The sequence below is a fragment of the Oncorhynchus nerka genome, linkage group LG23, assembly GCF_034236695.1.
Source record: "Oncorhynchus nerka isolate Pitt River linkage group LG23, Oner_Uvic_2.0, whole genome shotgun sequence".
Taxonomy (NCBI): Eukaryota; Metazoa; Chordata; class Actinopteri; order Salmoniformes; family Salmonidae; genus Oncorhynchus; species Oncorhynchus nerka.
The window spans coordinates 7,505,082-7,527,036 of record NC_088418.1 but is presented as its reverse complement, the minus strand read 5'-3'; the positions used below and the strand labels follow the sequence as shown (position 1 = coordinate 7,527,036).

At 45.1% G+C, this 21,955-nt stretch overlaps 1 protein-coding gene, 1 long non-coding RNA gene and 1 pseudogene across 2 annotated transcripts in view; all 3 read left to right on the top strand.

Moving 5' to 3' along the window:
- LOC135564044 (uncharacterized) overlaps positions 1-2,115 on the top strand; it is a 74,897-nt gene extending 72,782 nt beyond the window's left edge. The window contains exon 5 of the mRNA XM_065008457.1: positions 1,595-2,115. Within this exon, the coding sequence (XP_064864529.1) occupies positions 1,595-1,723 (129 nt within the window). The 3' untranslated portion in view covers positions 1,724-2,115. The remainder of the gene's footprint in view (positions 1-1,594) is intronic.
- A 67-nt stretch (positions 2,116-2,182) lies between these two features.
- Positions 2,183-4,007, top strand: LOC135563932 (uncharacterized). The gene is made up of 2 exons (XR_010460649.1): positions 2,183-3,051; positions 3,089-4,007. It is a non-coding gene; the product is annotated as an uncharacterized LOC135563932 (long non-coding RNA).
- Positions 4,008-11,697: 7,690 nt separating this feature from the next.
- The window catches only part of LOC135563931 (putative pre-mRNA-splicing factor ATP-dependent RNA helicase DHX32), a 35,597-nt pseudogene continuing 25,339 nt past the window's right edge, over positions 11,698-21,955 (top strand).

The following is a 21,955-nucleotide window of genomic DNA, read 5'->3' as shown; positions in this document are numbered from 1 at the left end:
TGTATGGTACTGTATGGTATGGTACTGTATGGTACTGTATGGTACTGTATGGTATGGTACTGTATGGTACTGTATGGTATGGTACTGTATGGTACTGTATGGTATGGTACTGTATGGTATGGTATGGTACTGTATGGTACTGTATGGTATGGTACTGTATGGTACTGTATGGTACTGTATGGTATGGTACTGTATGGTACTGTATGGTACTGTATGGTATGGTACTGTATGGTACTGTATGGTATGGTACTGTATGGTACTGTATGGTACTGTATGGTATGGTACTGTATGGTACTGTATGGTACTGTATGGTATGGTACTGTATGGTATGGTACTGTATGGTATGGTACTGTATGGTACTGTATGGTATGGTACTGTATGGTACTGTATGGTACTGTATGATACTGTATGATACTGTATGGTATGGTACTGTATGGTACTGTATGGTATGGTACTGTATGATACTGTATGGTACTGTATGATACTGTATGGTACTGTATGGTATGGTACTGTATGGTACTGTATGGTATGGTACTGTATGATACTGTATGGTACTGTATGGTACTGTATGATACTGTATGATACTGTATGGTATGGTACTGTATGGTACTGTATGGTATGGTACTGTATGATACTATATGGTACTGTATGGTACTGTATGGTATGGTACTGTATGGTACTGTATGATACTGTATGGTATGATACTGTATGGTACTGTATGGTACGGTTCTGTATGATACTGTATGGTATGGTACTGTATGGTACTGTATGGTATGGTACTGTATGATACTATATGGTACTGTATGGAGTATCTAAACACTCTTTCCTTCTTAGAGAAACGATGTGTGTGTGTGTGTGTGTGTGTGTGTGTGTGTGTGTGTGTGTGTGTGTGTGTGTGTGTGTGTGTGTGTGTGTGTGTGTTCTTTATTCTGTCTGTCTGTCTGTCTGAGTGTGTGTGTGAATGTGGAACATCTGTACAGTAGGTAACAGCCAGACAGTTAATCATGATGTCATCCTTCTCCAGTAGATTAGTAACACATGACGGATCTTCATCACATGCTGCTTGATTCTTCAATGGCACCCTATTCCCTATATAGTGCACTACTGGCACCCTATTCCCTATATAGTGCACTACTGGCACCCTATTCCCTATATAGTGCACTACTGGCACCATATTCCCTTTATAGTGCACTACTTTTGACCAGGGCCCTATAGGGAATAGGGTGCCATTTTGGACATATATATATACTGTCTGTCTGGGGAGGGAGGGAGGGCTGCCATGGTGACCAAGGAATGGTGTCGATGTGGTAATACAGGCAGACAGAGCTCAGATGAGACCTGGGGTACAATTAGGTGGCTTTGATCGCCCCCTGGTGGTGTGTGTGGGTCAACGTTATCATCTGAGTCGACTGATTCCATCCGTTTTCAGTTCAGATTAAGCTTTGAATTAATCAGCATGGCTCATTTTGGATTTAATACTGCTTTACGCATGTTCCAATTGGGACAATAAAGAGTTGGTTTGATTTGCTTGATAGACTGATTCCTTCATTCATTGATTGTTTTGATTGATTGTCGGTGTGTCTGTCTTTAATAGAATTTGGAGATTCCAAGTCCACCCCAGAAGCCTCTACCTACCGACCCCTGGGCAGGAATACCCAGAAGCCTCTACCTGCCGACCTCCTGGGCAGGAATATCCAAAAGCCTCTATCTGCCGACCAAATGAGCAGGAATACCCAGAAGCCTTTACCTGCCTACCCCCTGAGCAGGAATACCCAGAAGCCTTTACCTGCTAACCCTAACCCTAACTCCCCCGGAAGGAGTGGTCATCTGATTCGTAGCCCCATTGCTGTCGGTGTCCCAATCCCTGTACCAGTCCCCGGTGTCCCCAGGCCGCTGAGACCTGTTCCACACCACAACAGGTGCGTCCCAGATAGTTTGGACAACACCCAGCATTAGATCAATCAACTTATAGTCTCGCTTGACAGACTGTTACTGGCTAACCAAGGAAGATTTTGGTCAAGCTAGATTTTGTTCAGCGTTCTGAGATGAATCAATTCATCCAGTCATGCCAAGACTATGTTTTCTAACCATTCACATTCAATTTCTGGACGTGATACTTAACATGCACTTTTAACATCTATCTCCCTTTCCCCCCCCCAGATCTGTTCCTAAGCAACCCCAACACTACCTAAGCCTCGTGTGATCGTCCACGCCAAGTTCAGCAGCTGAGAGCAGCTGGACTAAACTTGAAGGGGATTTAAAGAACGTTCTTTCCGTGAGATGATAAAGACATTTCACTTGCACTATGAAACTCTGAAAACCTTAATGATGTGGTGTCTCTGAGTTTTGAATAATGGGGGACGGACTGTTGGGCGGTTGGCGTGTCAGCGAGTCAGCCCCCCGTCTGTTGGTGCTCTGATGTCAGAGAGGTGCTATAGGTCTGAGCTCAGGTACACGTATGTAAAGTATGTATGTTTTGTGTATTTATTCATTAGTTACCACACAGTGCACTGTGCCAGACACTTGGGATTTCACCTGTAGTCTTTGTTTATTTTATTTTATATATTTTTTTTTTCTACTGTTAGCCATTTGATTTCAATCATGGGGATATTTTTAACGTGTTTCGATGGACAGGAAGTAAGGGGAAAGGTCCAGCTTAACAAACGCCTGTCTCTGGAGATCTGGGAAGTTGTAAAGACCCTAACGTGGCGTTCAATGACCTGGATTCAGAACAAAGGGAAAGACGTCTCCAAACATCAGACAGGGAGACTTTCTTCTGCACTTCCTCCGTACAGTATACAGCCACCTGTTGTAAGACAACGGCATCACTGGTAAACCCTGTCGTAGGTCTTCCTCCGTACAGTATACAGCCACCTGTTGTAAGACAACGGCATCACTGGTAAACCCTGTCGTAGGTCTTCCTCCGTACAGTATACAGCCACCTGTTGTAAGACAACGGCATCACTGGTAAACCCTGTCGTAGGTCTTCCTCCGTACAGTATACAGCCACCTGTTGTAAGACAACGGCATCACTGGTAAACCCTGTCGTAGGTCTTCCTCCGTACATCACTGGTAAACCCTGTCGTAGGTCTTCCTCCGTACAGTATACAGCCAGCTGTTTCTCCCTCTGTGACCGTACTGTGTATGTGTATGCACTGATGCTGAGAGACTGAGCCCTGAGGAACACCAATAACAACCGTACACCAACCTTACAACAACCATACAGCAACTATACACAAACCTTACACCAACTTATCACCAACCTTACAACAACCATACACCAACCATACACCAACCTTACAACAACCATACACCAACTATACACCAACTCATCACCAAACATACACCAACCTTGCAACAACCATACACCAACTATACACCAACCTTACACCAACTATACACCAACCATACACCAACCTTACACCAACTATACACCAACCATACACCAACCTTACACCAACTATACACCAACCACACACCAACCTTACACCAACTATACACCAACCATACACCAACCTTACAACAACCATACACCAACTATACACCAACTCATCACCAAACATACACCAACCTTGCAACAACCATACACCAACTATACACCAACCTTACACCAACTTATCACCAACCTTTCAACGACTACACACCAACTCATCACCAACCATACACCAACCATACACTAACTTATCACCAACCATACACCAACTTATCACCAACCATACACCAATCTTTCAACGACTACAGTGCCTTACAAAAGTATTCATCCCCCTTGGTGTTTTTCCTATTTTGTTTCATCACAACCTGTAATTTAAATAGATTTTTATTGGGATTTCATGTAATGGACGTACACAAAAGAGTCCAAATTTGTGAAGTGAAATTATAAAAAATAAAAAAAATGTAAGGTGGTGTGTATTTACCCACTTTGCTATGAAGCCTCTAAATAAGATCTGGTGCAACCAATTACCTTCAGAAGTCACATAATTAGTTAAATAAAGTCCACCTGTGTGCAATCTAAGTGTCACATGATCTGTCACATGATCTCAGTATATATACACCTGTTCTGAAAGGCCCCAGAGTCTGCAACACCACTAAGCAAGGGGCACCACCAAGCAAGCGGCATCATGAAGACCCAAGGAGCTCTCCAAACAGGTCAGGGACAAAGTTGTGGAGAAGTACAGATCGGGGTTGGGTTATAAAATAATATCAGAGACTTTGAACATCCCACGGAGCAACATTAAATCCATTATTAAAAATTTTTAAGAATATGGCACCACAACAAACCTGCCAAGAGAGGACCGCCCACCAAAACTCACAGACCAGGCAAGGAGGGAATTAATCAGAGAGGCAACAAAGAGACAAAAGATAACCCTGAAGAAGCTGCAAAGCTCCACAGCGGATAAGTATCTGTCCATAGGACCACTTGAAGCCCCTTACACTCCACAGAGCTGGGCTTTACAGAAGAGTGGCCAGAAGAAATCCATTGCTTAAAGAACAAATAAGCAAACACGTTTGGTGTTCGTCAAAAGGCAAGTGTTAGACTCCCCAAACATATGGAAGAAGGTACTCTGGTCAGATGAGACTCAAATTTAGCTTTTTGGCCATCAAGGAAAACGCTATGTCTGGCGCAAACCCAACACCTCCATCACCCTGAGAACACCATAACCACAGTGAAGCATGGTGGTGGCAGCATCATGCTGTGGGGATGATTTACATCAGCAGGGAAACTGGTCAGAATTGAAGGAATGATGGATGGCGCTAAATACAGGGAAATTCTTGAGGGAAACCTGTTTCAATCTTCCAGATATTTGAGACTTGGACGGAGGTTCACCTTCCAGCAGAACAATGACCCACACTGCTGAAGCAACACTCGAGTGGTTTAAGGGGAAACATTTAAATGTCTTGGAATGGCCTTGTCAAAGCCCAGACCTCAATCCAATTGAGAATCTGTGGTTATGACTTAAAGATTGCTGTACACCAGCGGAACCCATCCAACTTGAAGGAACTGGAGCAGTTTAGCCTTGAAGAATGGGCAAAAATCCCAGTGGCTAGATGTGCCAAGCTTATAGAGACATACCCCAAGAGACCTGCAGCTGTAATTGCTGCAAAAGGTGGCTCTATAAAGTAGTAGTTACGCACATTCACGTTTTCTGTTTTTTGTCTTGTTTCTTGTTTGTTTCACAATAAAAAAAATATTTGCATCTTCAAAGTGGTCGGCATGTTGTGTAAATCAAATGATTTAAACCCCCCCCCCCAAAAAATACATTTTAATTCCAGGTTGTAAGGCAATAAAATAGGAAAAATGCCAAGGGGGGGGGGGATATTTTCGCAAGCCACTGTATACCCCAATCTAACACAAACCTGACAACAACCCTACACCAACTTTACACCAACCCTACACCAACTTTACACCAACCCTACACCAACTTTACACCAACCTAACACCAACTTTACACCAACCCTACACCAACTTTACACCAACCCTACACCAACTTTACACCAACCCTACACCAACTTTACACCAACCCTACACCAACTTTACACCAACCTAACACCAACTTTACACCAACCCTACACCAACTTTACACCAACCCTACACCAACTTTACACCAACCCTACACCAACTTTACACCAACCCTACACCAACTTTACACCAACCCTACACCAACTTTACACCAACCCTACACCAACTTTACACCAACCTAACACCAACCTTACACCAATCTTTCACAAACTTTACACCAATCTTACACTAACCATACACCAATCTTACACTAACCATACACCAATCTTACACTAACCATACACCAATCTTACACTAACCATACACCAATCTTACACCAACCATACACCAATCTTACACTAACCATACACCAATCTTACACTAACCATACACCAATCTTACACTAACCATACACCAATCTTACACTAACCATACACCAATCTTACACTAACCATACACCAATCTTACACTAACCATACAAATCTAAATCAAATCAAATCAAATCAAATGTATTTATAAAGCCCTTCGTACATCAGCTGATATCTCAAAGTGCTGTACAGAAACCCAGCCTAAAACCCCAAACAGCAAGCAATGCAGGTGTAGAAGCACGGTGGCTAGGAAAAACTCCCTAGAAAGGCCAGAACCTAGGAAGAAACCTAGAGAGGAACCAGGCTATGTGGGGTGGCCAGTCCTCTTCTGGCTGTGCCGGGTGGAGATTATAACAGAACATGGCCAAGATGTTCAAATGTTCATAAATGACCAGCATGGTCCAATAATAATAAGGCAGAACAGTTGAAACTGGAGCAGCAGCACGGCCAGGTGGACTGCAAGGACAGCAAGGAGTCATCATGTCAGGTAGTCCTGAGGCATGGTCCTAGGGCTCAGGTCCCCCGAGATAGAGAAAGAAAGAGAGAAAGAGAGAATTAGAGAACGCACACTTCAATTCACACAGGACACCGAATAGGACAGGAGAAGTACTCCAGATATAACAAACTGACCCTAGCCCGCCGACACATAAACTACTGCAGCATAAATACTGGAGGCTGAGACAGGAGGGGTCAGGAGACACTGTGGCCCCATCCGAGGACACCCCCGGACAGGGCCAAACAGGAAGGATATACCAACCTTACACCAACCATACACCAATCATACACCAACTTTATACCAACCAGCTATACACCAACCTTATACACCCTTACAGCACCCATACACCAACATTAAACCAAACTTATACCAACCATTCAACAACCTTATACTCAGCAGCCGACCCAAGAGTTATCTCAACACCCACAAGCACTACATATATAGACACTACATAGCAATACATAAGCAATAGATAAACACTACATAGCACTACATAAACACTACATAAACACTACATAGCACTACATAAACACTACATAGCACTACATAGCACTACATAAACACTACATAAACACTACATAGCACTACATAAACACTACATAGCACTACATAAACACTACATAAACACTACATAGCACTACATAAACACTAGATAAACACTACATAACACTACATAGCACTACATAAACCCTACATAGCACTACATAAACACTACATAGCACTACATAAACACTACATAGCACTACATAAACACTACATAAACACTACATAGCACTACATAAACACTACATAGCACTACATAAACACTACATAGCACTACATAAACACTACATAAACACTACATAGCACTACATAAACACTACATAAACACTACATAACACTACATAGCACTACATAAACCCTACATAGCACTACATAAACACTACATAGCACTACATAAACACTACAAAAACACTACATAGCACTACATAAACACTACTCAAACACTACATAGCACTACATAAACACTACATAGCACTACATAGCACTACATAAACACTACATAAACACTACATAGCACTACATAAACACTACATAGCACTACATAAACACTACATAGCACTACATAAGCACTACATAAACACTACATAGCACTACATAAGCACTACATAAACACTACATAGCACTATATAAACACGTGATTGTGGGATTATGTCACACCACCATCAGAGGTGTTATTACATGTTATTACACAGTCCAGAGGTGTTATTACATGTTATTACACAGTCCAGAGGTGTTATTACACAGTCCAGAGGTGTTATTACACAGTCCAGAGGTGTTATTACATGTTATTACACAGTCTAGAGGTGTTATTACATGTTATTACACAGTCCAGAGGTGTTATTACACAGTCCAGAGGTGTTATTACACAGTCCAGAGGTGTTATTACACAGTCCAGAAGTGTTAATACACAGTCCAGAGGTGTTATTACATGTTATTACACAGTCCAGAGGTGTTATTACATGTTATTACACAGTCCATAGGTGTTATTACACAGTCCAGAGGTGTTATTACATGTTATTACACAGTCCAGAGGTGTTATTACATGTTATTACACATTCCAGAGGTGTTATTACACAGTCCAGAGGTGTTATTACATGTTATTACACAGTCCAGAGGTGTTATTACACAGTCCAGAGGTGTTATTACACAGTCCAGAGGTGTTATTACATGTTATTACACAGTCCAGAGGTGTTAATACACAGTCCAGAGGTGTTATTACATGTTATTACACAGTCCAGAGGTGTTATTACATGTTATTACACAGTCCAGAGGTGTTATTACACAGTCCAGAGGTGTTATTGCATGTTATTACACAGTCCAGAGGTGTTATTACATGTTATTACACAGTCCAGAGGTGTTATTACACAGTCCAGAGGTGTTATTGCATGTTATTACACAGTCCAGAGGTGTTATTACATGTTATTACACAGTCCAGAGGTGTTATTACACAGTCCAGAGGTGTTATTACATGTTATTACACAGTCCAGAGGTGTTATTACACAGTCCAGAGGTGTTATTACATGTTATTACACAGTCCAGAGGTGTTATTACACAGTCCAGAGGTGTTAATACACAGTCCAGAGGTGTTATTACACAGTCCAGAGGTGTTATTACACAGTCCAGAGGTGTTATTACACAGTCCAGAGGTGTTATTACACAGTCCAGACGTGTCTTAGTCTTGTCTTTATGTCATAAAACTCAGAAGATACAAGGTGATTATTTTATTACATTATTTTATGTTTTTTTAGTAGAGCGTGAAGGCTGTAATTGTTGACAGTATTGTTCAAACCTTTTCATTCACACTGTTCAACTTTATTTTAATTCACACACTTCTTGTTCTCAAATATCTAGATGTAAAAACAGATATGTTTCGTCACGTCTATCTAGTATTTAATCTCTTGGCTTTCGGAGGCAGAGATCCATAGATTCATAATCAGTTAGTTTTACAATGACGTTCTGTTGTGTTGCACTAGTTTTAACTTTGCTGTTTGAAAGTCTTGTTGCCATGACACCAGTATTACTGTCCTGTGTCCTACCTGCCCTGTGTCCTACTGTACCTGTCCTGTGTCCTACCTGTCCTGTGTCCTACCTCTAGTCACACCAGTATTACTGTCCTGAGTCCTACCTGTCCTGTGTCCTACTGTACCTGTCCTGTTTCCTACCTGTAGTCACATCAGTATTACTGTCCTGTGTCCTAGCTGTAGTCACATCAGTATTACCTGTCCTGTGTCCTACCTGTCCTGTGTCCTACTGTACCTGTCCTGTTTCCTACCTGTAGTCACATCAGTATTACCTGTCCTGTGTCCTACTGTACCTGTCCTGTTTCCTACCTGTAGTCACATTAGTATTACTGTCCTGTGTCCTACCTGTAGTGACATCAGTATTACCTGTCATGTGTCCTACTGTACCTGTCCTCTGTCCTACCTGTCCTGTGTCCTACCTGTCCGGTGTCCTACTGTACCTGTCCTGTTTCCTACCTGTAGTCACATCAGTATTACTGTCCTGTGTCCTACCTGTAGTGACATCAGTATTACCTGTCCTGTGTCCTACTGTACCTGTCCTCTGTCCTACCTGTACCGTGTCCTACATGTCCTGTGTCCTACTGTACCTGTCCTCTGTCCTACCTGTCCTGTGTCCTACCTGTCCTCTGTCCTACTGTACCTGTCCTCTGTCCTACCTGTAGTCACATCAGTATTACTGTCCTGTGTCCTACCTGTAGTGACATCAGTATTACCTGTCCTGTGTCCTACTGTACCTGTCCTCTGTCCTACCTGTCCTGTGTCCTACCTGTCCTGTGTCCTACTGTACCTGTCCTCTGTCCTACCTGTAGTGACATCAGTATTACCTGTCCTGTGTCCTACTGTACCTGTCCTCTGTCCTACCTGTAGTCACATCAGTATTACTGTCCTGTGTCCTACCTGTAGTCACATCAGTATTACCTGTCCTGTGTCCTAGTGTACCTGTCCTCTGTCCTACCTGTCCTGTGTCCTACCTGTCCTGTGTCCTACTGTACCTGTCCTGTGTCCTACCTGTCCTGTGTCCTACCTGTCCTCTGTCCTACTGTACCTGTCCTCTGTCCTACCTGTCCTGTGTCCTACTGTACCTGTCCTCTGTCCTACCTGTCCTCTGTCCTACCTGTCCTGTGTCCTACCTGTCCTCTGTCCTACCTGTCCTCTGTCCTACCTGTCCTCTGTCCTACCTGTAGTGACATCAGTATTACCTGTCCTGTGTCCTACTGTACCTGTCCTCTGTCCTACCTGTCCTGTGTCCTACCTGTCCTGTGTCCTACTGTACATGTCCTCTGTCCTACCTGTCCTCTGTCCTACCTGTCCTGTGTCCTACTGTACCTGTCCTCTGTCCTACTGTACCTGTCCTCTGTCCTACCTGTCCTGTGTCCTACTGTACCTGTCCTCTGTCCTACCTGTCCTGTGTCCTACTGTACCTGTCCTCTGTCCTACCTGTCCTGTGTCCTACCTGTCCTGTGTCCTACTGTACCTGTCCTCTGTCCTACCTGTCCTGTGTCCTACTGTACCTGTCCTCTGTCCTACTGTACCTGTCCTCTGTCCTACTGTACCTGTCCTCTGTCCTACCTGTCCTGTGTCCTACCTGTCCTGTGTCCTACTGTACCTGTCCTCTGTCCTACATGTCCTGTGTCCTACTGTACCTGTCCTCTGTCCTACCTGTCCTGTGTCCTACCTGTCCTCTGTCCTCCCTGTATGTTCTGTTTGAAAGTACATGTTTGTCTGTGTTACATAGAAAACACAATATGTTACATGTAAACACCACACGTTATCATGGACAGATCGATTTTTGTACGATAATTATTTCATACACTTTAGTGTCTATGTCAATACACACAGACCTTTGAACACTTGAGCAGTATCAGTAAAATGTTTTTTAAGCACTAAAGTGGTCTTGTTTTTTTTTGTGTGTCTATTATAAAATTCATGCTAATGTTCACCGGTTGACTGCTATTGGCTCCTCGTCCCCTTTATAAAATTCATGCTAATGTTCACCGGTTGACTGCTATTGGCTCCTCGTCCCCTTTATAAAATTCATGCTAATGTTCACCGGTTGACTGCTATTGGCTCCTCGTCCCCTTTATAAAATTCATGCTAATGTTCACCGGTGGACTGCTATTGGCTCCTCGTCCCCTTTATAAAATTCATGCTAATGTTCACCGGTTGACTGCTATTGGCTCCTCGTCCCCTTTATAAAATTCATGCTAATGTTCACCGGTTGACTGCTATTGGCTCCTCGTCCCCTTTATAAAATTCATGCTAATGTTCACCGGTTGACTGCTATTGGCTCCTCGTCCCCTTTATAAAATTCATGCTAATGTTCACCGGTTGACTGCTATTGGCTCCTCGCCGGTTGACTGCTATTGGCTCCTCGCCGGTTGACTGCTATTGGCTCCTCACCGGTTGACTGCTATTGGCTCCTCGTCCCCTCCAACAAATGGATGATGCTCTGAAACAAAACTAAGTCAGACATTTTGAAACACTTGATCTCCACTATAAAAAAAAAACATCTGGACTTTATTTCCTATTGCTTCTATGGTTGGAATGGAACGGTATCAAACACATGGAAACATATGGAAACAACATTTAAATCTGTTCCTATAATTCCATTCCAGCCAATTACAACGAGCCCGTCCTCCTATAGCGCATTCCACTGGTGCACACCCCCTCTCCCTGTCAATTTTATTCGATTATTATAAGAGGGTTATTAGTCTACAGTCGGCCTAGTGGTCACGTGATCATATGTAGGCGCACATGAATTCTTGTTCACGCGACTCCTGTAGCCTATGCAAATGAACCTACGTGTCTGACCATGCCAGTGGCTAATAGCGCAACAGTGCGCTGCGGATTGACAGACAAGAAACGGTAAATAGAGTTTTAATCCGACATAAAAAACAAAAAACTGCATGTTGTTTGTCCTGAAATCTCTTCACATCTGTCAACAAAATATTAACGGAAATCTGTGTGGATTATACATTGAACTCCAAGTCAACGTTGGGATTGTTACATCGATTATAATGTGTCGGTGAATTCATTTTTGGGGGGATAAACGGTTCTCTGTGCCTTTTGATTATATCTGTTGCGAACAGTTGTTGCGCTCCCGACGGGATCCTCGATCATTTCCATGGCGGATAGATCAACCATGTCCGAGCAGGACAAGCATTTGATGGAGAAAGAGATTTGTTCGGATTCGGAAACTGCTGACTGCGTGGAAGAAGCTTTTGTCTTCGGAGAGGATCTGGAGCTGAACCGATTTGATGGATTGCCTTTCTCCTCTCGTTATTATAAACTACTGCAAGAGAGACAGTCTCTACCTGTTTGGAAAGCTAGAGAGGAATTTTTGGATATCCTGGTGAACAATCGACTTGTTATAGTATCTGGTACAACCAGAACTGGGAAAAGTACACAGGTGAGTGTGGAATTAATAGGAGAGTATTCAGATCTAAAATATGATTTTCAACGAATTTCAAAAAATAATAATAAAGAATAACAATATTTCCCCTTTGATTCCCAATGCAGTATCTAGTATTTATATAATTATGTACTGCTTTTCTTGCAAATGTCTTAATTGGTATAGGGGCGGCAGGGTAGCCTAGTGGTTAGAGTGGAGGGGCGGCAGGGTAGCCTAGTGGTTAGAGTGGAGGGGCGGCAGGGTAGCCTAGTGGTTAGAGTGGAGGGGCGGCAGGGTAGCCTAGTGGTTAGAGTGGAGGGGCGGCAGGGTAGCCTAGTGGTTAGAGTGGAGGGGCGGCAGGGTAGCCTAGTGGTTAGAGTGGAGGGGCGGCAGGGTAGCCTAGTGGTTAGAGTGGAGGGGCGGCAGGGTAGCCTAGTGGTTAGAGTGGAGGGGCGGCAGGGTAGCCTAGTGGTTAGAGTGGAGGGGCGGCAGGGTAGCCTAGTGGTTAGAGTGGAGGGGCGGCAGGGTAGCCTAGTGGTTAGAGTGGAGGGGCGGCAGGGTAGCCTAGTGGTTAGAGTGGAGGGGCGGCAGGGTAGCCTAGTGGTTAGAGTGGAGGGGCGGCAGGGTAGCCTAGTGGTTAGAGTGTAGAGGTGGCAGGGTAGCCTAGTGGTTAGAGTGTAGAGGCGGCAGGGTAGCCTAGTGGTTAGAGTGGAGGGGCGGCAGGGTAGCCTAGTGGTTAGAGTGGAGGGGCGGCAGGGTAGCCTAGTGGTTAGAGTGGAGGGGCGGCAGGGTAGCCTAGTGGTTAGAGTGGAGGGGCGGCAGGGTAGCCTAGTGGTTAGAGTGGAGGGGCGGCAGGGTAGCCTAGTGGTTAGAGTGGAGGGGCGACAGGGTAGCCTAGTGGTTAGAGTGGAGGGGCGACAGGGTAGCCTAGTGGTTAGAGTGGAGGGGCGACAGGGTAGCTTAGTGGTTAGAGTGTAGAGGCGGCAGGGTAGTCTAGTGGTTAGAGTGTAGAGGCGGCAGGGTAGCCTAGTGGTTAGAGTGGAGGGGCGACAGGGTAGCTTAGTGGTTAGAGTGTAGAGGCGGCAGGGTAGACTAGTGGTTAGAGTGTAGGGGCGACAGGGTAGCCTAGTGGTTAGAGTGTAGAGGAGGCAGGGTAGCCTAGTGGTTAGAGTGTAGAGGTGGCAGGGTAGACTAGTGGTTAGAGTGTAGGGGCGGCAGGGTAGCCTAGTGGTTAGAGTGGAGGGGTGACAGGGTAGCCTAGTGGTTAGAGTGGAGGGGCGACAGGGTAGCCTAGTGGTTAGAGTGGAGGGGCGACAGGGTAGCCTAGTGGTTAGAGTGGAGGGGCGGCAGGGTAGCCTAGTGGTTAGAGTGGAGGGGCGACAGGGTAGCCTAGTGGTTAGAGTGTAGAGGCGGCAGGGTAGACTAGTGGTTAGAGTGTAGGGCGGCAGGGTAGCCTAGTGGTTAGAGTGGAGGGGGCAGGGTAGCCTAGTGGTTAGAGTGGAGGGGCGACAGGGTAGCCTAGTGGTTAGAGTGGAGGGGCGACAGGGTAGCCTAGTGGTTAGAGTGGAGGGGCGGCAGGGTAGCCGAGTGGTTAGAGTGGAGGGGCGGCAGGGTAGCCTAGTGGTTAGAGTGGAGGGGCGACAGGGTAGCCTAGTGGTTAGAGTGTAGAGGCGGCAGGGTAGACTAGTGGTTAGAGTGTAGGGGCGGCAGGGTAGCCTAGTGGTTAGAGTGGAGGGGCGACAGGGTAGCCTAGTGGTTAGAGTGGAGGGGCGGCAGGGTAGCCTAGTGGTTAGAGTGGAGGGGCGACAGGGTAGCCTAGTGGTTAGAGTGGAGGGGCGGCAGGGTAGCCTAGTGGTTAGAGTGGAGGGGCGGCAGGGTAGCCTAGTGGTTAGAGTGGAGGGGCGGCAGGGTAGCCTAGTGGTTAGAGCGTTGGAATAGTAACCGGAAGGTTGCAAGTTCAAACCCCCGAGCTGACAAGGTACAAATCTGTCGTTCTGCCCCTGAACAGGCAGTTAACCCACTGTTCCCAGGCCGTCATTGAAAATAAGAATTTGTTCTTAACTGACTTGCCTAGTTAAATAAAGGTAAAGTAAAAATAGTAGCATACATGTCATGTGGAAGACGTCTAATTAGGCAACAATGAGGCCATACATCAAACATTAGTTCCATACAAAAACACGCCAGCTACTTCATAGTCTGCGACCGATACTTTTTCTAATGTCCTGCTATTAGCTTTTTTTCCCTCCAGATCTCATCCACATCATAATTCCTTACACTGAAGTTTTTCCATATAAGTTTTTCCATATAAGTTTTTCCATATAAGTTTTTCCATATAAGTTTTTCCATATAAGTTTTTCCATATAAGAGTTGTTATTGAATCAAAAAATAAGTGACAGCATTCAAGTAATACATTTCTACCAGGGTCTTGTTGTAAAGTGTGAAATGCCAGCCGGCTGTATTGGGAAGGTCAGTCTTCCATTGGGACCCTTATAAATATAGCTCCAGCCTGCAGGGAACCTGATATTAATACCATTAGCTATGGATTCGTCCCAAATGGCACCCTATCGCCTACGTAGTGCACTACTGTTGTCCTGGACCCTGTAGGATCTGGTCAAAAGTAGTGCACCACACAGGGAACATCATGCTATTTGGGACAGAGAGACTCCTATGTCTTACTTAGACCCTGAAGCTGCACATACGACTTTAGATATGACTCTGCTTACTTACAGCAGAATCCGCTAGCCCTGGTCCCAGATCTGATCTCACTAGGCCTGGTCCCAGATCTGATCTCACTAGGCCTGGTCCCAGATCTGATCTCACTAGCCCTGGTCCCAGATCTGATCTCACAAGCCCTGGTCCCAGATCTGATCTCACTAGCCCTGGTCCCAGATCTGATCTCACTAGCCCTGGTCCTAGATCTGATCTCACTAGCCTGATTCCAGATCTGATCTCTCTAGCCCTGGTCCTAGATCTGATCTCACTAGCCTGATTCCAGATCTGATCTCACCAGTCTGGTCCCAGATCTGATATCACTAGGCCTGGTCCCAGATCTGATCTCACTATCCCTGGTCCCAGATCTGATCTCACTAGCCCTGGTCCCAGATCTGATCTCTCCAGCCTGGTCTTAGATCTGATCTCTCTAGCCTGGCCTCAGATCTGTTGGTGCTTCTGCCTGCTCCATTGCTATTGTGAAGCCATGGCCAGAGAGCAGAAGCAGGCATCCAGGTTAAGAATCCACTCCTTTCCTATGATGACTGAGTTCATGGGTTTAACATGACCAAATATCTGTAAATACCCCAATTCCCATTAGTCACGTATGCATCAATGTAGTAGTTAATATCCCCAACCTAACCCAGTTGTCCAATGAGACTAGGAACAGATGGGAGTATTGCATGGCCTCTCCCTCTCACTGTAATCTGATTTAGATGTTTTCGAAGCAGAAGTATGAGCACATGGTTTATAAGAATATGGCTATTCATTCCAGGGGTTGTGCACTGTGCTGTGTCTCTGTTTGGGCCAGAGATGTTTTAAACAAAAATCCATTGTATCTTGGAAGACTCTTTTTGTTTTTGTTTTAATTGAACTTTTATTTAACTAGGCAAGTCAGTTGACGGCCTACACCGGCCAAACCCGGACGACGCTGGGCCCAATTGTGCGCCGCCCTATGTGACTCCCAATCACGGCCGGTTGTGATACAGCCTGGAATCGAACCAGAGTGTCTGTAGTGATGCTTCTACCACTGATATGCAGTGCCTTAGACCGCTGTGCCACTCGGGTGGTTGATGCAAGTCCCATGGGATCTTTTTCCTGCAGTGCTTCCAAAAACATAGTTCAATTAGATTCTATTCTATTCAATTAGATTCTATTCTATTCAATTAGATTCTATTCTATTCAATTAGATTCTATTCTATTCAATTAGATTCTATTCTATTCAATTGGATTCTATTCTATTCAATTAGATTCTATTCTATTCAATTGGATTCTATTCTATTCAACTAGATTCTATTCTATTCAACTAGATTCTATTCTATTCAATTAGATTCTATTCTATTCAATTAGATTCAATTCTATTCAATTAGATTCTATTCTATTCAATTGGATTCTATTCTATTCAATTAGATTCAATTAGATTCTATTCTATTCAACTAGATTCTATTCTATTCAATTAGATTCTATTCTATTCAATTAGATTCTATTCTATTCAACTAGATTCTATTCTATTCAATTAGATTCTATTCTATTCAATTGGATTCTATTCTATTCAATTAGATTCTATTCTATTCAATTGGATTCTATTCTATTCAATTAGATTCAATTAGATTCTATTCTATTCAATTAGATTCTATTCTATTCAATTAGATTCTATTCTATTCAATTGGATTCTATTCTATTCAACTAGATTCTATTCTATTCAACTAGATTCTATTCTATTCAATTAGATTCTATTCTATTCAATTAGATTCAATTAGATTCTATTCTATTCAATTAGATTATATTCTATTCAATTAGATTCTATTCTATTCAATTAGATTCTATTCTATTCAATTAGATTCTATTCTATTAGATTCTATTCTATTCTATTCAATTAGATTCTATTCTATTCAATTAGATTCTATTCTATTCAATTGGATTCTATTCTATTCAACTAGATTCTATTCTATTCAACTAGATTCTATTCTATTCAACTAGATTTTATTCTATTCAACTAGATTCTATTCTATTCAATTAAGATTCTATTCTATTCTATTCAATTGGATTCTATTCTATTCAACTAGATTCTATTCTATTCAATTAGATTCTATTCTATTAAATTAGATTCTATTCTATTCAACTAGATTCTATTCTATTCAATTACATTCTATTCTATTCTATTAGATTCTAGAACTAGGAGTATAAACTTCAGAAAGGATTGTTGGCATTTCTTTTTGCCTGTGTGCTAAACAGGGAATGTCCCTAGGTGCTGAATGACACTGATTATGGCTAAATTGATGATATGGCTATGAATGTCTCACGGTCACATTCCCAGACAAAGAGTCTGGCTCTGGCTCTGTAAATGCCCTTCTTCAAGGCAAGAACGTAAAATTCGACATACCAATTAGGATCTGGATAAAAATACTTGAATCAGTCATAGAACCCATTGCCCTTTATGGTTGTGAGGTCTGGGGTCCGCTCACCCAGTCATAGAACCCATTGCCCTTTATGGTTGTGAGGTCTGGGGTCCGCTCACCCAGTCATAGAGCCCATTGCCCTTTATGGTTGTGAGGTCTGGGGTCCGCTCACCCAGTCATAGAACCCATTGCCCTTTATGGTTGTGAGGTCTGGGGTCCGCTCACCCAGTCATAGAGCCCATTGCCCTTTATGGTTGTGAGGTCTGGGGTCCACTCACCCAGTCATAGAGCCCATTGCCCTTTATGGTTGTGAGGTCTGGGGTCCGCTCACCCAGTCATAGAGCCCATTGCCCTTTATGGTTGTGAGGTCTGGGGTCCGCTCACCCAGTCATAGAACCCATTGCCCTTTATGGTTGTGAGGTCTGGGGTCCGCTCACCCAGTCATAGAGCCCATTGCCCTTTATGGTTGTGAGGTCTGGGGTCCGCTCACCCAGTCATAGAGCCCATTGCCCTTTATGGTTGTGAGGTCTGGGGTCCACTCACCCAGTCATAGAGCCCATTGCCCTTTATGGTTGTGAGGTCTGGGGTCCACTCACCCAGTCATAGAGCCCATTGCCCTTTATGGTTGTGAGGTCTGGGGTCCACTCACCCAGTCATAGAACCCATTGCCCTTTATGGTTGTGAGGTCTGGGGTCCGCTCACCCAGTCATAGAGCCCATTGCCCTTTATGGTTGTGAGGTCTGGGGTCCGCTCACCCAGTCATAGAGCCCATTGCCCTTTATGGTTGTGAGGTCTGGGGTCCGCTCACCCAGTCATAGAGCCCATTGCCCTTTATGGTTGTGAGGTCTGGGGTCCGCTCACCCAGTCATAGAACCCATTGCCCTTTATGGTTGTGAGGTCTGGGGTCCGCTCACCCAGTCATAGAACCCATTGCCCTTTATGGTTGTGAGGTCTGGGGTCCGCTCACCCAGTCATAGAGCCCATTGCCCTTTATGGTTGTGGGATCTGGGGTCCGTTCACCCAGTCATAGAGCCCATTGCCCTTTATGGTTGTGAGGTCTGGGGTCCGCTCACCCAGTCATAGAGCCCATTGCCCTTTATGGTTGTGAGGTCTGGGGTCCGCTCACCCAGTCATAGAGCCCATTGCCCTTTATGGTTGTGAGGTCTGGGGTCCACTCACCCAGTCATAGAGCCCATTACCCTTTATGGTTGTGAGGTCTGGGGTCCGCTCACCCAGTCATAGAGCCCATTGCCCTTTATGGTTGTGAGGTCTGGGGTCCGCTCACCCAGTCATAGAACTCATTGCCCTTTATGGTTGTGAGGTCTGGGGTCCGCTCACCCAGTCATAGAGCCCATTGCCCTTTATGGTTGTGAGGTCTGGGGTCCGCTCACCCAGTCATAGAGCCCATTGCCCTTTATGGTTGTGAGGTCTGGGGTCCGCTCACCAACCAAGACTTCACAAAATGGGACAAACACTAAATTGAGATTCTGCATGCAGAATTCTGCCAAAAATATCCTCCGTGTACAACGTAGAACACCAAATAATGCATGCAGAGCAGAATTAGGCCGATACCCACTAATTATCAAAATCCAGAAAAGAGCCATTAAATTCTACAACCACCTAAAAGGAAGTGATTCCCAAACCTTCCATAACAAAGCCATCACCTACAGAGAGATGAACCTGGAGAAGAGTCCCCTAAGCAAGCTGGTCCTGGGGCTCTGTTCACAAACACAAACACACCCCACAGAGCCCCAGGACAACAGCACAATTAGACCCAACCAAATCACGAAAAAAACAAAAAGACACTAGACACATTGGAAAGAATTCACAAAGAAACCAAGCAAACTAGAATGCTATTTGGCCCTAAACAGAGAGTACACAGCGGCAGAATACCTGACCACTGTGACTGACCCAAACTTAAGGAAATCTTTGACTATGTACAGACTCAGTGAGCATAGCCTTGCTATTGAGAAAGGCCGCCGTAGGCAGACATGGCTCTCAAGAGAAGACAGGCTATGTGCTCACAGCCCACAAAATGAGGTGGAAACTGAGCTGCACTTCCTAACCTCCTGCCCAATGTATGACCATATTAGAGAGACATATTTCCCTCAGATTACACAGATCCACAAAGAATTCGAAAACAAACCCGATTTTGATAAACTCCCATAGCTACTGTGTGAAATCCCACAGTGACCAATCACAGCAGTAGGATTTGTGATGTGCTTTTTAATTTTTAATTTATTTCACCTTTATTTAACCAGGTTCTCATTTACAACTGCCACATGGCCAAGATAAAGCAAAGCAGTGCGACGCATACAACAACACAGAGTTACACATGGAGTAAAACAAACATACAGTCAATAACACAATAGAAATATGCAGTGTGTGCAAATGTAGTAAGATTAGAGAGGTAAGGCATTCTAGTACCTGTTGCCACAAGAAAAGGTGAACTAGTGAAGAACAAACACCATTGTAAATACAACCCATATTTATGTTTATTTATTTTCCCTTTTGTACTTTAACTATTTGCACATTGTTACAACACTGTATATATATATAATATGACATTTGAAATGTCTTTATTCTTTTGGAACTTTTGTGAGTGTAATGTTTACTGTTCAATTTTATTGTATATTTCACTTTGGTTTATTATCTACCTCACTTGCTTTGGCAACGTAATGTTAACATATGTTTCCCATGCTAATAAATCACCTTGAATTGAATTGAGTGACAGTGTGAAGCTAACTGTGAATTTCCCCTGAATAACATGGGTCTTAAGGCCCTCCCTCCCCTCTCTCTCTCCCTCCTCTCTCTCTCTCTCTCTCTCTCTCTCTCTCTCTCTCTCTCTCTCTCTCTCCCTCCCCTCTCTCCCCCCCTTTCTCTCTCTCGCTCTCTCTCTCTCTCCCTCCCTCCCCTGTCTCTCCCTCTCTCTCCTCTCCCTCCCCTCTCTCTCTCTCTCTCTCTCCCTCCCGTCTCCCCCTATCTCCCTCCCCTCTATCTCCCCCTCCCTCCCCCTCCCTCCCTCCCCTCCCTCCCTCCCTCCCTCCCTCCCTCCATCCCTCCTCTCCCCCTCCCTACCCTCCCCCTCCCTCCCTCCCTCCCTCCCTCCCTCCCCTCCCCTCCCCTCTCCCTCCTCTCCCCTCCCCTACCCTCCCCCTCCCTCCCTCCCTCCCTCCCTCCCCTCCCCTCCCCTCTCCCTCCTCTGGCCTCCAGCTGTTAGGTACTAATCCTCTGAAGCTGTCACTTGCTGCCACAGCAGTTTAGCACAATACAGTAGTAGGAGCTGGGCCTTGTCACTAGTGTGTCACCGGCTCCGTGTTGTGGTCGACACCGGCTCCGTGTTGGGGTCGACACCGGCTCCGTGTTGGGGTCGACACCGGCCCGTGTTGGGGGTCGACACCGGCTCCGTGTTGGGGTCGACACCGGCTCCGTGTTGTGGTCGACACCGGCTCCGTGTTGTGGTCGACACCGGCTCCGTGTTGTGGTCGACACCGGCTCCGTGTTGTGGTCGACACCGGCTCCCTGTTGTGGTCGACACCGGCTCCCTGTCGTGGTCGACACCGGCTCCCTGTTGTGGTCGACACCGGTTCCCTGTCGTGGTCGACACCGGCTCCGTGTCGTGGTCGACACCGGCTCCCTGTTGTGGTCGACACCGGCTCCCTGTTGTGGTCGACACCGGCTCCGTGTTGTGGTCGACACCGGCTCCGTGTTGTGGTCGACACCGGCTCCGTGTTGTGGTCGACACCGGCTCCCTGTTGTGGTCGACACCGGTTCCTTGTCGTGGTCGACACCGGCTCCGTGTCGTGGTCGACACCGGCTCCCTGTTGGGGTCGACACCGGCTCCCTGTTGTGGTCGACACCGGCTCCCTGTCGTGGTCGACACCGGCTCCTTGTCGTGGTCGACACCGGCTCTTCACTAACACTGCTTATTCCACGTTCAGCAGTTCAAATTGTACGACAATGTTAATATTATTATGTTTTATAATTCTCTGTCCGTTATATTAATGACTTAATTAATTAATGAAATTAGGATTCATATTGTTAATCCTGTTTGAGTCAGGTCAGTCTGGTAGTTTCACTAGAATGCATAATGATTGGTCACTCTGGTTGATTCACTAGAATGCATAATGATTGGATGGATGAATACCCTTTGATAAGGTGGGTTTGAAATTGAATTTCTACATGATGAACTAAAATGATGAACTAAAATGAACTAACATGAAATAAAATGAACTAATGAACTAACATGATGAACTAAAATGTATCCATCTCCCAGATCCCCCAGTGGTGTGCAGAGTTCTGCCTGTCGGCCCAGTACCAGCACGGCGTGGTTGTGTCTACCCAGATCCACTCACAGCAGGCGGTGGGCCTGGCCCTCAGGGTGGCCGATGAGATGGACGTCAACATTGGACATGAAGTGGGCTACACCATCCCCCTGGAGACCTGCTGTTCTACTGACACTGTGCTCAGGTCTGGATCTAATACACACGCACGCACACACACACACACACACACACACACACACACACAC